Source organism: Pelobates fuscus, chromosome 9 (assembly GCF_036172605.1).
Source record: "Pelobates fuscus isolate aPelFus1 chromosome 9, aPelFus1.pri, whole genome shotgun sequence".
In the NCBI taxonomy this organism is placed as follows: domain Eukaryota; kingdom Metazoa; phylum Chordata; class Amphibia; order Anura; family Pelobatidae; genus Pelobates; species Pelobates fuscus.
This window is the reverse complement of record NC_086325.1, coordinates 172163622-172181142: the sequence shown is the minus strand read 5'-3', so window position 1 is coordinate 172181142 and position 17521 is coordinate 172163622. Positions and strand designations below refer to the sequence as shown.

General features: G+C 47.0%; 1 protein-coding gene across 1 annotated transcript in view; it reads left to right on the top strand.

Annotated features, from left to right (window-relative positions):
• PLXNA3 (plexin A3) overlaps positions 1–17521 on the top strand; it is a 133342-nt gene that overhangs the window by 13348 nt on the left and 102473 nt on the right. The window contains exon 2 of the mRNA XM_063433160.1: positions 13249–14501. Within this exon, the coding sequence (XP_063289230.1) occupies positions 13356–14501 (1146 nt within the window). The 5' untranslated portion in view covers positions 13249–13355. The remainder of the gene's footprint in view (positions 1–13248; positions 14502–17521) is intronic.

The following is a 17521-nucleotide window of genomic DNA, read 5'->3' as shown; positions in this document are numbered from 1 at the left end:
TCCATCCTTCTGCCTTGCCTGTCCCTGCTCTCACCTCCATCCTGCTACCTTGCCTGATCCCTGCTCTCACCTCCATCCTGCTACCTTGCCTGTCCCTGCTCTCACCTCCATCCTGCTGCCTTGCCTGTCCCTGCTCTCACCTCCATCCTGCTGCCTTGCCTGTCCCTGCTCTCACCTCCATCCTGCTGCCTTGCCTGTCCCTTCTCTCACCTCCATCCTGTGCCTTGCCTGTCCCTGCTCTCACCTCCATCCTGCTGCCTTGCCTGTCCCTGCTCTCACCTCCATCCTGCTACCTTGCCTGTCCCTGCTCTCACCTCCATCCTGCTGCCTTGCCTGTCCCTGCTCTCACCTCCATCCTGCTGCCTTGCCTGTCCCTGCTCTCACCTCCATCCTGCTGCCTTGCCTGTCCCTGCTCTCACCTCCATCCTGCTGCCTTGCCTGTCCCTGCTCTCACCTCCATCCTGCTGCCTTGCCTGTCCCTGCTCTCACCTCCATCCTGCTGCCTTGCCTGTCCCTTCTCTCACCTCCATCCTGTGCCTTGCCTGTCCCTGCTCTCACCTCCATCCTGCTGCCTTGCCTGTCCCTGCTCTCACCTCCATCCTGCTGCCTTGCCTGTCCCTGCTCTCACCTCCATCCTGCTATCTTGCCTGTCCCTGCTCTCACCTCCATCCTGCTATCTTGCCTGTCCCTGCTTTCACCTCCATCCTGCTGCCTTGCCTGTCCCTGCTTTCACCTCCATCCTGCTGCCTTGCCTGTCCCTGCTCTCACCTCCATCCTGCTGCCTAGCCTGTCCCTGCTCTCACCTCCATCCTGCTGCCTTGCCTGTCCCTGCTCTCACCTCCATCCTGCTGCCTTGCCTGATCCCTGCTCTCACCTCCATCCTGCTACTTTGCCTGATCCCTGCTCTCACCTCCATCCTGCTGCCTTGCCTGTCCCTGCTCTCACCTCCATCATGCTGCCTTGCCTGTCCCTGCTCTCTCCTCCATCCTGCTGCCTTGCCTGACCCTGCTCTCACCTCCACCCTGCTACCTTGCCTGATCCCGCTCTCACCTCCATCCTGCTACCTGACCTCATACTGTGACCTTCTTCCTCCTACTTTCCCTACTTTGCTCTGTGACTTCCATCCTGCCACCTGCCTTGACCACACCGTGACCTTCATTTTGCTACCTGCCCTGACCTCACACTGACCTGCATCATGCTACCTGCCCTAACCTCACATTGAGACCTCCATTCTGCTACCTGCCCTGATCTCACACTGTGACCTCCATTCTGCTACCTGCCCTGATCTCACACTGTGAACTCCATTCTGCTACCTGCTCTGATTTCACACTGTGACCTCCATCCTGCTACTTGCCCTGACCTCACACTGTGACCTTCATCCTGCTACCTGCTTTGACTAAACTCTGTGATCTCCATTCTGCTACCTGCCCTGATTTCGCTTTACATTTTTACTTTCAATTCTTTGTCCTGATGGTTTTTTAATGACCTATGTCTGTTTTGATCTAATAATTAAAGGAACACTATAGGGCTAGGAACACAAACCTATATTAAATCTAACATAAACATGTATTCTTGACCCGATAGTGTTAAAACCACCATGTAGCCCCACCCTTCCCCCCCATAAATATAATAAAATCTTGCTTTTATTAAAGTCAGCTGCTGGCTCTGCCCCTGATCTGCCTCCTTGGCTGACATCATCAGAAGTGGTGTTCTGAGCCAATCACAATGCTTTTACATAGGAAAACATAGGATTGGCTGAGACTGTCAAGAAGGCAGATCAGGGGCAGAGCCATTATGATTAAAACACAGCCCTGGCCAATCAGCATCTCCTCATAGAGATACATTGAATCAATGAATCTCTATGAGGAAAGTTCAGTGTCTGCATACAGAGGGAGGAGATACTGAATGTCAGCACCTCTAGTAGCCATCTGAGTAGGGGCCAGTGGAGGTATCCCTAGGCTATAATGTAAACCCTGCATGGGCGGGAGGCTCCTGGAGGTTTAAGGCAGGCGCATGAGGAGGCTGTAACCTCCCTGCTCTGCTCCCTCCCTCGGCCTCCAGTGATGCCGGGAGCTGGAATATGACGTCATTCCGGCCCCGACATCACTAAACCGCTCTCTATAGAGCAGTGCAGAGAGTTGGCTGAAGCCCCACTGGACCACAGGGAAAGACAAACTACTCCATCTCACCCAAAGGTAGGGAGGCTGGGTGGTCACCTTAATGTGTGCGCGCGCGCGCGTGTCAGTGAGTGAGTGTAGGTGACCATTCCCCCTCCAATCACAAGGGAAAGGGGATTCTACTCACCTTTTTCCCCCATGCTGTGCTGGCCCTGCCTCCATGACTGCGATCATCTATATTGATGATCTCAGCCAATCCAATGCTTTCCTATAGTGGCTGTCACTAGAAGTGTTACAAGGGAGCAATGTAAATACTGCCTTTTCTCTGAAAAGGCAGGGTTTTCATTTAAGTGTGCAGGGACAGATTAAAGACACGAGAACTACTACAATAAGCTGTAGTGATTCTGTACTGTGGGGCTGTGGCCAGGGGGTGGGACTGTTCTGTGGGGCTGTGGAGCTCTGTTATACACACACACATTACTGGGAGTATTATTGCTGTGGAGCTCTGTTATACACTCAGACACATTACTGGGAGTATTATTGCTGTGGAGCTCTGTTATACACTCAGACATTACTGGGAGTATTATTGCTGTGGCGCTCTGTTATACACTCACACATTACTGGGAGTATTATTGCTGTGGAGCTCTGTTATACACTCACACATTATTGGGAGTATTATTGCTGTGGCGCTCTGTTATACACTCAGACACATTACTGGGAGTATTATTGCTGTGGAGGTCTGTTATACACTCACACATTACTGGGAGTATTATTGCTGTGGCGCTCTGTTATACACTCACACATTACTGGGAGTATTATTGCTGTGGAGCTCTGTTATACGCTCAGACACATTACTGGGAGTATTATTGCTGTGGAGCTCTGTTATACACTCACACATTACTGGGAGTATTATTGCTGTGGAGCTCTGTTATACACTCAGACACATTACTGGGGGTATTATTGCTGTGGAGCTCTGTTATACACTCTGACACATTACTGGGAGTATTATTGCTGTGGAGCTCTGTTATACACTCTGACACATTACTGGGAGTATTATTGCTGTGGAGCTCTGTGATACACTCAGACACATTACTGGGAGTATTATTGCTGTGGAGGTCTGTTATACACCCAGACACATTACTGGGAGTATTATTACTGTGGGGCTCTGTTATACACACAGACACTTACTGGGAGTATTATTGCTGTGGGGCTCTGTTATACACTCAGACACATTACTGGGAGTATTATTGCTGTGGAGCTCTGTTATACACTCAGACACATTACTGGGAGTATTATTGCTGTGGAGCTCTGTTATACACTCAGACACATTACTGGGAGTATTATTGCTGTGGAGGTCTGTTATACACTCAGACACATTACTGGGAGTATTATTGCTGTGGAGCTCTGTTATACACTCAGACACATTACTGGGAGTATTATTGCTGTGGAGCTCTGTTATACGCTCAGACACATTACTGGGAGTATTATTGCTGTGGAGGTCTGTTATACACTCTGACACATTACTGGGAGTATTATTGCTGTGGAGCTCTGTTATACACTCAGACACATTACTGGGAGTATTATTGCTGTGGAGGTCTGTGATACCCTCAGACACATTACTGGGAGTATTATTACTGTGGAGGTCTGTTATACACCCAGACACATTACTGGGAGTATTATTACTGTGGAGGTCTGTTATACACTCAGACACATTACTGGGAGTATTATTGCTGTTGAGGACCAAAATAGGGACTGTCTGCCTAAATAAGGGACCATTGGGAGGCATGATATTGTTTTGAGTGGTTCCCTTTGCTAACCAAGAACGTGTAAATAATCTGGTTTTCCAGTTTGCAGCATGTGTACAATAATGGAGTTTAGTGTCTGGATATACAGCTTTGCTGGGCCTTGAACAGTAAATGTTCCTTGATATCTTTCAAATAACATCTCATGCAATATTTAGTATTAAATGTCTAGGTTGTTAAGTAGGGCAGCAGGTACTATTTATATTGTTAAATCACAGATTTGTTTTTTAAAGAATGAATTTATTACATTAGTTCTGGCAGCTAGTAGTGTGTGTGTGTGTGTGTGTGTCCATTGAGTGACGGGGGGTTGGGGGGGTTAGCCCTGTGAGAGGCAGGACTGGGTCACCTTGCGTTCTGTGTGCTGCATGAGTCGGACACATGTTTCCTATTATGTAGTTAGTCACTGTTCTTGTGCACTGCGCAGGGTTTAAGCATTTCCTCGGCCACTGCCAGAATTCCTCTAAATGTTTTACTGGGAATGTTCTTTGACCACATGATGAATGGAGCAGGGACTCTGGGTCGTATCTGCAGACCTTCCTCAGGAGAGCTCCATAGAGGATGTGATGGTATCTCCATGTACCTCGTATCCTGAATTGGAGACAGGAGCTCTAAACAGTCATCAAGAACCAAGCACACTTTCAGCAGTACATACAGTCACCGTAAATCACCTGTACATCTTTATTACCGTAATATGCCCCTCACCACAAACATTGGCACTTCCTTGGTGCCCACCCACACGGCAGCCTGGAGAGCTTAATGCCTTTTGTTACAAAGCCCCTCTGTATGCTATTTTTTTTACTAATTTGTTGTTAAAACCCACGAAAAACCTTCCCAGGTCATTCGTATGTACGAATGACCGACCACCTGGCCTTGACGTGTGCCGCTATTTAACCTTATTCACCTCTACAATACCGAACAAAGTATCGAACGACCGACCACCCTACCTGAGGAGTGTGCCCTTTATTAACCACCCAGGAGTGGCGGTTTTGTGGTTAGCCGCAGCCTAACTGGCCATCGACAGGGTGGTCGTCGTTCGGATGCACGAACACGTGGCAGCGGCTATCTTTAACTGCCGAACACCCAGCGGGATCTGGTCGACGATCACGTGGTACTATTTTCGGACACTAGTTCATACGAACCCCGCTGGGATGCCCCGTGCCATGTCCGTTCGTGCATAATGCACTGAACACCTTACCGTTCGGTACTTTGGGACTATGCAAGTTATACCGACCCCATACAGGACACTATGGAAGAGTATGTCTGGGCTGATGGTTGCCAAACAGCTCTAGAGACAATGTTTATCCCCATGGTGTTTCCACTGCATTCGTGAGATCTGAGCGCCTTTTGGATATTTTGTGCGCTCAGATCCAAGCTGTCTGGGGATATGTTGAATGCACCAATTAAAGAATATGATGTATGAGTTACGGATTTTTATATAGTTTTCATGTATCTGTAAAAATAGAATATTGTCTGTACCTGGAGATAATTAGGTTATTGTAACAGTTGAAAAACTCATTATCTCCAGTATAGAGGAGAGGGTTTGAAAAAGATGCACTTTGTCACCATTGGTTGTTGTCACTTGTCACCCTGTGTACCATCAGGTCCAGAGGGGTGTTCCTCTGTCCTGAAAATGTGTATTTTAAGCAGTGCCTTGCCATTCAATAAACCAGACTTCTTACCCTCAACTCGCAGCCTCGACTCGTGTTGTAGGGAAATGCTGATCGCTGACTCCAAGAACTATATGGATACTTTACAGGCATATCGCTAGATATGGAATTGGAACTCTCTACTGCTCTCCAGGATCAGGGAAAAGGACATCAAAGCGGTCCAACCCTCAGCTAGCCGTAACACCTTTCTACCCCTATCACTGCAGCCTGGAGAGATTTATGTCTTTCTACCCCCAGGAGAGGATCCCTGAAGCTGTCTCTGGGCTCTGTGTGGTCAGTACAGGAGAGGATCCCTGAGGCTGTCTCTGGGCTCCGTGAGGTTCGTACAGGGGAGGATCACTAAAGCTGTCTCTGGGCTCTGTGTGGTCAGTACAGGGGAGGATCCCTGAGACTGTCTCTGGGCTCCGTGAGGTTCGTACAGGGGAGGATCCCTAAAGCTGTCTCTGGGCTCTGTGTGGTCAGTACAGGAGAGGATCCCTGAAGCTGTCTCTGGGCTCTGTGTGGTTAGTACAGGAGAGGATCCCTGGAGGATCCCTGAAGCTGTATCTGGGCTCGGTGTGGTTAGTACAGGAGAGGATCCCTGGAGGATCCCTGAAGCTGTATCTGGGCTCTGTGTGGTCAGTACAGGAGAGGATCCCTAAAGCTGTCTCTGGGCTCTGTGTGGTCAGTACAGGAGAGGATCCCTGAAGCTGTCTCTGGGCTCTGTGTGGTTAGTACAGGAGAGGATCCCTGGAGGATCCCTGAAGCTGTATCTGGGCTCTGTGTGGTCAGTACAGGAGAGGATCACTAAAGCTGTCTCTGGGCTCTGTGTAGTCAGTACAGGAGAGGATCCCTGAGGCTGTCTCTGGGCTCCGTGAGGTTCGTACAGGGGAGGATCCCTGAAGCTGTATCTGGGCTCTGTGTGGTCAGTACAGGGGAGGATCCCTGAAGCTGTCAATGGGCTCTGTGTGGTCAGTACAGGGGAGGATCCATGAAGCTGGCTCTGGGAGGTCAATACAGGAGAGGACTGTAACGGATCGACGGGCACCCCGACTTAGTACCTCCGTTAAAGGATGCTCCTAGCGCTTTCTGAGGACTCCAAGCACTGCAGCAGACACCATAACCACTGTAGACTCCTCCAGAGAGCAAAACAGGAACAAGCTCTTACAAGAGCTTAGCAGTGATTTAGCAAGGGAGTATGACAAGCATAGCAATCCCTTGTAGCAGATTCCCTCAATAAGAGACGGCACTCCAAATTGAGGGTGAAGTAGAATTCAGGTTTAATGACACACACTCTGCTTTTATGCAATTCTCCCCTGCAATGGAGCCGCCCACATACAATTATGCATTACCCAATCACACAATGGTTACAACCCACAGATTCCCTCCCCTTAGCCTGAGAGGTAACCCAATTATACGTACAGTTAAAACATACTTTTTACCCAACTTTCATAACTCTAAAACCATACATCCAATATTAATAACAGTTACATATTATTAATCAGCACATTCCAAATACAAACATACCCAAAAATCATTCGAATCCGTTCAGCCGTTCGGGAGATAGGTATAAATCACTTTTGACCGACCGCAAGCACATTTTCATGCCCAAAACAGTTCCATGGATTTGGGCTGTGCGGTCGGTCTATTTTACACCGAGAAAACGACTAAGTCCCATTCGAACGAGTGTTTGTATCTCTGAACGGGACTTAGTCTCCAGCCGCGGTGTTGAAGAAGGTACGGGTCAGCGGTGTTCTAGCAATTGGGTAGCCGCAAACAGTTCCATAGATTTGGCTGCACACACCGCTGACCGCATTCGAATAAGTTAAAATGGCCGCCGCCATGTGTTGGTTTGTCGAATGGCGGCCACTTCGACTTCAGCACTTCGACTGCATCCGAAGTGCCAGTTTAAAAGTTGTAACACTGCTCCAAAGTAATTAAAGGGCCAGGAACAGCATTATACAAATCCATTGTGCCCAAATACAGTTCTTAAAGGGTTAATATACACCAGGGCCATAGTCGCAGGGCAGGAGGCTAGCAACCAGGCTTCTCCAGTGCACAGTGGCGAAGTTGGTTCTGCCACATTTCTCCCCTTTACTATCCAGACTAACAGGGTATCTGACCTCCTACACCTGGGGTAGTGGGTAGCTTGTCCATGTCCAGGAACTCCACCTCGGCTCTGGGGGTTACTGGCGCTCAGGATCGGTGGGTTGCTGTGTGGGCAGAGAGTAGCCCGGTTGGAACACACGAGGAAATGTCGTAGTAGGCTCCTCACTCTGGACCTGGTACTGCTGCTGGAGGGCACGACAGGCTGTCTCCCCTTTGGATGAACCTCCCAGCTGCCGGGGGACAGGACCGACCGTCCCTAGCCCCTGTGAGGCATGTGCAGAGACCACGGTCCCATCTGCACGGGTGTGGGGCTTATCATCTCCCCTTGGTGGGCTAGGCTGCAGCTGGGGAGAGGGGTTCATCTCCCTTATGGCGGCCTCTCGGCACTTCGACTGCATCCGAAGTGCCAGTTTAAAAGTTGTAACATGGCTCCAAAGTAATTAAAGGGCCAGGAACAGCATTATACAAAGCCACTGTGCCCAAATACAGTTCTTAAAGGGTTAATACACCCCAGGGCCATAGTCGCAGGGCATGAGGCTAGCAACCAGGCTTCTCCAGTGCACAGTGGCGAGGTTGGTTCCGCCACAAGGATCCCTGAGGCTGTCTCTGGGCTCTTTGTGGTCAAGCTCTTTGTGGCCTCTCCCTAGGTGTGCAGTCACGTCCTCCACCCCAACGCAGTGGCAGACCTAAAGTAGAGAGGTGCAAGAATTTTTTTTGAGCCTCCCTATTGCACGGGTGATTGAAAGGTAGTTCCTCATCTGTCGTGCAACTCCAGCAATGCATTGACAGCTGGGGCTCTACCATTTACCCGTGTTTGAAGGTTTGTATTTAGCACTAAGCTGTTTTTATGTGTTTGAATGTAAACAGGTTTTTGTATGGAATATGTTTGTATGTGGTGTTGGCGTACTTGCATGCATGTATTTATGTGTAGTGTTGGTTTTTGAATGCAGGGGTGTGTTTACATATAATTTTGGTGTGTAACACAGACGTGTGTTTGTACGTAGTGTTGGAGTTTGAATGCAGGGGTGTATTTATATGTAGTGTTAGTGTGTGAATGCTGAGATTTATGCACATATATACACACACAGAGATAGATATATATATATATATATATACACACACACACACTGAAACACATGCAGACACAGAGATATACACACTGGCACACATGTAGATATACAGACACATATACACACATGCAGATACACCGAAACACACAAAGACACCATACAGATACGCACTGATACACATACAGACACACAGATATACAGACACATATAGACAGACAAATTGACACACACATACTGACATATGGACACTGACACGTACACTGACAGACACATATGCTGACACACACACAGACACATACCGAGACATACTGACATACATTCACAGGCACACACAGACATACTGGCACACACAGACATACTGGCACACACAGACATACTGGCACACACAGACATACTGGCACACACAGACACATACTGACACACACACAGACAGACATAGTGGCACACACACACAGACATACTGATACCCAGGCATACATACTGGCACACACACAGACAGACCTACTGACAGACACACACACAGATCTACTGACAGGCACACAGACAAACTGACACACACACATACCTACTGACACACACACACACACACACAGACCTATTGCCAGACACAAACACAGACCTAGTGACAGACAGACTGACACACACACATACCTACTGACACACACACACACACACACACAGACCTATTGCCAGACACAAACACAGACCTAGTGACAGACACACACACACACACACACACAGACCTAGTGACAGACACAAACACAGACCTAGTGACAGAGTTATAATCATGGGTGACTTTAATCTTCCTGATGTGAATTGGAAAACACATATTCTAAACTCCCTACTGGGATTGTCTCTAAAACAAGTCGTTGAGGAGCCAACTCGTAAGGCGGCCATACTAGATTTAGTGTTAACAAATGGAGATTTGGTATCCGATATTACTGTAGGTGAAAGTTTAGGATCCAGTGATCATCAGTCAGTGTGGTTTAATATAAGAACAGTGACTGAGTCACACGACACAAAAACAAAAGTTTTAGACTTTAAAGAAAACAGACTTTTCTAAAATTAGAATATGTGTAAAGGAGTCATTAGCAGACTGGAGCAATTTAAATGGAGTCTAAGAGAAATTGGATTATTTAAAGGACCACTATAGTGCCAGGAGAACAAACTTGTTTTCCTGGCACTATAGGGTCTGTAGGTCCCCCCCACCCTCAGGGTTCCACTCTCGCCATGCTGAAGGGGGAGGAAGGAGTTAAACTCTTACCTTTCTCCAGCGCCGGGCTCCCTCGGCGCTGGGGAACTCTCCTCCCTCTTCCGACATCAGTGCTGAATGCGCATGCACGGCAAGAACCCCGCGCGCATTCAATCAGTCCATAGGAAAGCATTTCTCAATGCTTTCCTATCGACGTCAGCGTCTTCTCGCTGTGATTTTCACAGTGAGAAGTACGGAAGCGCCTCTAGCGGCTGTCAATGAGACAGCCACTAGTCTGGATTAACCCTACTGTAAACATAGCAGTTTCTCAGAAACTGCTATGTTTACAGCTGTAGGGTTAACCCTAGATGGACCTGGCACCCAGACTACTTCATTGAGCTGAAGTGGTCTGGGTGCCTATAGTGGTCCTTTAAAAGTTGCACTGCTGAAGGCAACAGAAAACTGCATTAGGCTTGTCAGTAAAAGCAAAAAGTTGATGAAACAACTGTGGTACTCCGCAGATGTGGCCAAAATAGTAAAAAATTATAAGTTAGCATTTAGTAATTATAAAAAAAAAAAAAACCAGAGTGAGGAAGACAGAATGATCTATAATATTAGGCAGAAAGAGGCTAAGCAAGTTATAAGAGCTTCCAAAGCACACACAGAAGAGAAAATAGCACAGTCAGTAAAAAAAGGGGACAAAATATTTTTTAGATACATAAATGAGAAAAGGAAAGTAAAACAAGGATTACCGTATATACTCGAGTATAAGTCAACTATAACGTAAGTCGCGATCCCTATTTGACCCCAAAAAACTGGGAAAACGTATTGACTCGAGTATAAGACTAGGGTGGGAAATGCAGCAGCTACTGGTAAATTTCTAAATAAAATTAGATCCCCCAAAAATTACATTAATTGAATATTTATTTTGTGTATATAATGAATGCAGTGTGTGTGTGTGTGTATGCAGTGTATAACCTTGGTGGGGGGTGGGCATTTTTATTATTTTTTTTTAAATTATTATTTTAATATTAATTTTATATATATATATATATATATATATATATATATATTTTTATTATATTATTATTTAAATTTGTATTTATTTATTTTCGTCCCCCCTCCCTGCTTGATACATGGTCAGGGAGGGGGGCTCTCATTACCTGGTGGTCCAGTGGCATGGGCTGTGTAGGAGGGGGGCTGGCAGCGAGCTGTAACTTACCTTTTCTGCAGCTCCTGTCAGCTCCCTACTCCTGCGTTCTGGTAAGCTCCCCTGTCAGCTCCACTGTAAGTCTCGCGGTGTGACTGCCGCGCGGAGCGTTGCCACGGTAACCTGTGGCAATGCTCTTACCCCGCGGCTCTCGCGAGACTTACAGTGGAGCTGACAGGGGAGCTGACCGGCACGCATGAGTATGGAGCTGACAGGAGCTGCAGAAAAGGTAAGTTACAGCTCGCTGCCAGCCCCCAACAGGACCGCCGGGCTTGTAATGAGCCTGGCGGTCCTGGTCTGTATTATGGCAATGTAAGTTGCCATAATACAGACATTGACTCGAGTATAAGACGAGTGGGGGGTTTTCAGCACAAAACATGTACTAGCAAAACCATTAACAGATTTATTAAACCAATCATTGTTAACAGGAGTAGTCCCAGAAGATTGGAAGTTAGCGAATGTTGTGCCCATTCACAAGAAAGGTAATAGGGAGGAGTCGGGCAACTATAGGCCAGTAAGCCTTACTTCAGTAGTGGGGAAAGTGATGGAAACCATGTTAAAGGATAGGATTGTTGAACATCTAAAAACACATGGATTTCAAGATCAGAGACAACATGGGTTTACTTCAGGGAGATCATGCCAAACTAATCTTATTGATTTTTTTGATTGGGTAACTAAAATTATACATCAGGGTGGTGCAGTAGACATTGCTTACCTAGATTTCAGTAAGGCTTTTGACACTGTTGCACATAGAAGGCTTATCAATAAACTGCAATCTTTGAGTTTGGATTCCAATATTGTTGAATGGGTAAGGCAGTGGCTGAGTGACAGGCAACAGAGGGTTGTAGTCAATGGAGTATATTCGAAGCTTGGGCTTGTCACCAGTGGGGTACCTCAGGGATCTGTACTTGGACCCATTCTCTTTAATATTTTTATTAGTGATATTGCAGAAGGTCTTGCTGGTAAGGTATGTCTTTTTGCTGATGATACTAAGATATGTAACAGGGTTGATGTTCCAGGAGGGGTAAGCCAAATGGCAAATGATTTACGTAAACTAGAAAAATGGTCAGAGTTGTGGCAACTGACATTTAATGTGGATAAGTGCAAGATAATGCATCTTGGATGTAAAAACCCAAGGGCAGAGTACAGAATATTTGATAGAGTCCTAACCTCAAGTGCTCATGCCATTGTACAGAACACTGGTGAGACCTCACTTGGAGTATTGTACGCAGTACTGGAGACCGTATCTCCAGAAGGATATTGATACCTTAGAGAGAGTTCAAAGAAGGGCTACTAAACTGGTTCATGGATTGCAGGATAAAACTTACCAGGAAAGGTTAAAGGATCTTAACATGTATAGCTTGGAGGAAAGACGAGACAGGGAGGATATGATAGAAATATTTAAATACAAAAAGGGAATCAACACAGTAAAGGAGGAGACTATATTTAAAAGAAGAAAAACAACCACAACAAGAGGACATGGTCTTAAATTAGAGGGGCAAAGGTTTAAAAATATCAGGAAGTATTACTTTACTGAGAGGGTAGTGGATGCATGGAATAGCCTTCCAACTGAAGTGGTAGAGGTTAACACAGGAAAGGAGTTTAAGCATGCGTGGGATAGGCATAAGGCCAGGGACTAATGAAAGTATTTAGAAAATTGGGCAGACTAGATGGGCCGAATGGTTCTTATCTTACGTCACATTCTATGTTTCTATATGTGACAGGTAGGTTCTCCCGGATTGGTTAACCAGCACTACTTGTTGGTAATATAGGGGGTTAATTTAATTCAATACAGGTTGGTACTATGTGACTGGTTGGCTAAGTGCACGGTTTGTAGTGTTTGTTAAGAAATTCTCTGTAAGCTGGATTGAGGAATCTTTGGTACACCATGGGGAACATTTATAATCCTGTAAATTTACTCAAACTCTGGACTCTGGGCTTTTCCCATTTTAGAGCTTTGCCTTTTGTTTCCTTGGTAAATGACCCTGAATGTATGAATTACGGGGAATTGTTACTTAAGCCCACAGAATATCATCTGCCTCTCCCTGAGACAAACTACTCAATAATCTATCTGTATGTAACAAAATTCTCTCTTTTTCCAGGTCCATTGAACATACTGCTAGATGTGGGGAGACGAGAATCAGCTTTGGATCTCTTTATATTTTTCACCCCTTGGTGCCACAAGTTGACTGTTGTCATCGGACAAGCAATGGGACCTGTTCGGAGTTTATTCCCGTCATTCATTTTCCTCTTGTGCTGCTCATTCGGAGAGGGGTCAAGCTCCTCCTTTCCCAGTTTCATTGTGTCAGATACATCTCTTACTCACCTAGCCGTGCACAGGGACACTGGAGATGTCTACGTTGGGGCAGTAAATAGAGTATACCGGCTTTCAGACAATTTGACAGAACTCCGTTCACATTTGACTGGCCCTATTGAAGATAACACCCGCTGCTACCCCCCACCAAGTGTTCGTGCCTGTGCCCACAAGCTTTCTTTGTCTGACAATGTAAACAGACTTCTTCTTATTGACTACACAGGGCAACGTGTGGTTGCTTGTGGAAGTGTATGGCAAGGAATTTGCCAGTTCCTTCGACTCGATGATCTCTTCAAATTGGGTGAGCCTCATCATCGCAAGGAGCACTACCTGTCAGGAGCCCGTGAGCCTGACTCCATGGCTGGCGTTATTGTCGAGCAAGATCACGAGCAGAGTAAACTTTTCATTGGCACATCCATTGATGGCAAGTCTGAGTATTTCCCCACTTTATCTAGTCGCAAGCTTGTAAGAGATGTGGAGAACTCAGAGATGTTTCGTTTAGTGTACCAAGATGAATTTGTTTCCTCCCAGATCAAAGTCCCCTCTGACACACTTTCCCTTCACCCCTCTTTTGATATTTATTATGTGTATGGCTTTGTTAGTGGTGGATTTGTCTACTTCCTGACGCTTCAGCTGGACACTCAGCAGACATTACTGGATGCAACTGGTGAGAAGTTCTTCACGTCAAAGATTGTGCGCATGTGTTCGGGAGACCCGGAGTTTTACTCGTATGTAGAGTTCCCTATTGGCTGCATGAAGGATGGGGTGGAATATAGACTCATCCAGAGTGCGTACCTCAGCCGACCGGGGCGAAAGCTGGCCCTGGAACTGGAGATAGCGGAGGATGAGGAAGTGCTGTACACAGTGTTCTCACAGGGGCAGAAAAACCGGTCAAATCCTCCCCGGGAGTCTGTGCTTTGCCTTTTCACCCTCAGCCAGATTAACAAGCGCATCAAGGAGCGTATCCAATCCTGCTACCGTGGAGAGGGGCGTCTGTCCCTGCCTTGGCTACTAAACAAAGAGCTTCACTGTATCAATACGGTAAGAAAGGGCTTTGGGCTTGTATATGCTTAACCCCTTAAGGACACACGACATGTGTGACATGTCATGATTCCCTTTTATTCCAGAAGTTTGGTCCTTAAGGGGTTAAGAGAGCACATGGTCCCCTAATTTGATCATTTATATTCAACCCAATTGACTGAAGGGGTTATTGTGGCTGAATGCCCAACTTACAAAAATGGTCGCCCTTATGTGTCTCTGGCACATGCTTAATGTTCAACATTATTAAAAATTAATTTTTTCCTTCATCCAGAGTGAGCTTTGCTCTGCGAGATGCGTAGCAGCTAATTCAATTCCCTTGTATGATTGTAGTTTGTTACAGACCCTGTGTTGAGAACTGGAGAGATATTAATGGCTCTGAGGCCCCATGCGATTGCAAGAGTGTTCTGTGCACACACTGCTCAATATATGGGCGATATATTCACTGGCTTATCCAGTTCTAACAGAATAAACCATCAGATGTCCAACCACTTTGTAAATTGGTCCACAGGAAAGAGCAGTCAGGATTTCATTCCCATCCATTGTCCTTCATTCCATACCGCCCACCTACATGCCACTGTTCTTAATTCCGGTACTGCCCACTTACATGCCACTGTCCTTCATTCCGTACCGCCCACTTACATGCCACTGTCCTTCATTTTGTACCGCCCACCTACATGCCACTGTCCTTCATTCCCGAGGGCATCTAACACAGTGGTCGGCACGCGCCGAGGCTTCACTGGTGGTTTGTGGTTTTCACACCTTGTTAGCGAGGTGTGAACGTTCTAATGAAACATTCTAAATGGGGTCTTGGGGTGGTCCCCGTTCAGGAGATGAATGGAACCCATTCGTATGAGCTCTCCCGAACGGGGAGCAGATCACTTACAAATCACTTATAAGTGCAATGAATGAAACAGGGTGGGGATAGGGAACAACACGAAAGGGATGTTGGGACAGCACACACATTACCGGGTAATCTGGTCTGTACACAGTTTAGCGGGGTTTCCGCTACACCCACCTTCATGCCACTGTCCTCCATTCTGTACCGCCCACCTTCATGCCACTGTCCTCCATTCCGTACCATCCACCTTCATGCCACTGTCCTTCATTCTGTTCTGCCCACCTACATGACACTGTCCTCCATTCCGTACCGTCCACCTACATGCCACTGTCCTTTATTCCGTACCGCCCACCTACATGCCACTGTCCTCCATTCCGTACCGCCCACCTACATGCCACTGTCCTTCATTCCATACTACCCACCTACATGCCACTGTCCTTCATTCAATACTACCCTCCTACATGCCACTGTCACCACCATACAATTGTTTCACTAATCCTTGAGTAGTCCAGGGAGGAGAGAGCTAAATAATTTTCTTGACCCCTGGCTCAATAGATTCACAATTCCATTCTCAACGTTCCATTCACACCATAACCTTATGGTTACAGTTATAATATATAATCTACTCAGTGGACCTCCTTACTCCATAACCTTATAGCTGCAGTTATAATACACTGTGTGCGGGGAGACAGGGGACCTCCTTACACCATAACCTTATAGCTGCAGTTATAATACACTGTGTGCGGGGAGACAGAGGACCTCCTTACACCATAACCTTATAGCTGCAGTTATAATACACTGTTTGCGGGGAGACAGGGGGCCTCCTTACACCATAACCTTATAGCTGTAGGTATAAAACACTGTGGGCAGGGAGACAGGGGGCCTCCTTACACAATCACCGTCAAGCTGTAGTTATAAAACACTGTGTATGTGTCTGTATGACTCAATGGAGGATATGTAAGTGTTTTCAAAAGTAACTGTTGGAGAAATCTGTTTCATAGGGGGGAAAAAAGGCAATTACATCGATATGGAGAGGACAAGGGACATAAGGGAAGGTGACACGGATGGGGAAAGATGATGGGGAGAGGAAGGTGTAGAGGAGCTCCCTGTACCCTGGCTGGGTATCTCCGTCAAGGACCGCTTCCTAGCTGGAACAGGGAAAAACCTCAGCGTTTCTGCCCTAATCGCTGTGGCTTGTCTGGGGTTCTCCTGGAGCCTCTCTGTCTTTGAACAGGATAGGGGACTAGCTCTATAGGATAGGGGGCACAGTCGTGGGAGCTCTAGTCCTTACAAGGACTTGCCCTGCCGAATCCTACACAAGCTGGAACAAGGTGTTAAGCAGTGATTATAGTCCTTCCCCTCCCAGTAACTAGACGACACATAGCTCTGGAAGTACAACTGGTTTAATGCATCCAAACACAGCCTTTTTATACACAGACCCCAGCAGGGGGTCTCCATTGTCTTCACCACAAGCCCCACCCAGGAATCTTGGGCCTGGGAGATACTTGCGATGTGGTGAACAGAACCTCGCCAAAGGCTCTTGGAGGGGCCTGCTGGCCAGTCTCTTGCCTTAGGACTATGGCCCTTGTGATGCACCTTTGCCAATGTACTTTAAAAAGGCTCTGTTCGTGCCTTTTTCCTTGGCTGGTTCAGTGTATGGGAAAGGATTAGACTTATACTGTTCGTATACACCCAGGGGAGTCGTGTGCTGCTCGTTCACCCTTGTTGTCACCTCAGTAACCGCAATTAACCCAACGTTCTGAACGGTCGGCTGGGTGGCCGTTGTTCGTATGGACGAACACGTGGCGGTGGCCATCTTTATCCGCGAACACGTACAGCAGTGTTTTGGTCGTCGAGTGCGAATGGCGCGAACACTGCTGGGACTTCCATCTCTACGTCCGTTCGGCTGGATTCGTATGAGAAGAGTGGAGTTTGGTGGGATCAAGCTCCCGAACGAGGGACACAGATTGAGAACATGTACGAACTGTTTCATTTGTATATTTTGTGTGTTTTATACCCCCGAAGGAGACCGGCCGCACAGCCTAATTCTATGGAACGATTCTGGGCAGACGCGGTTGGTCTAAATTATACCCTGGTGGCGTTGCGGCTATGTTATTGGGATCTGAGTACTTTTGAGATATGTTGGGCACTCCGATCCACGCTATTCGGGGATATTGGACTT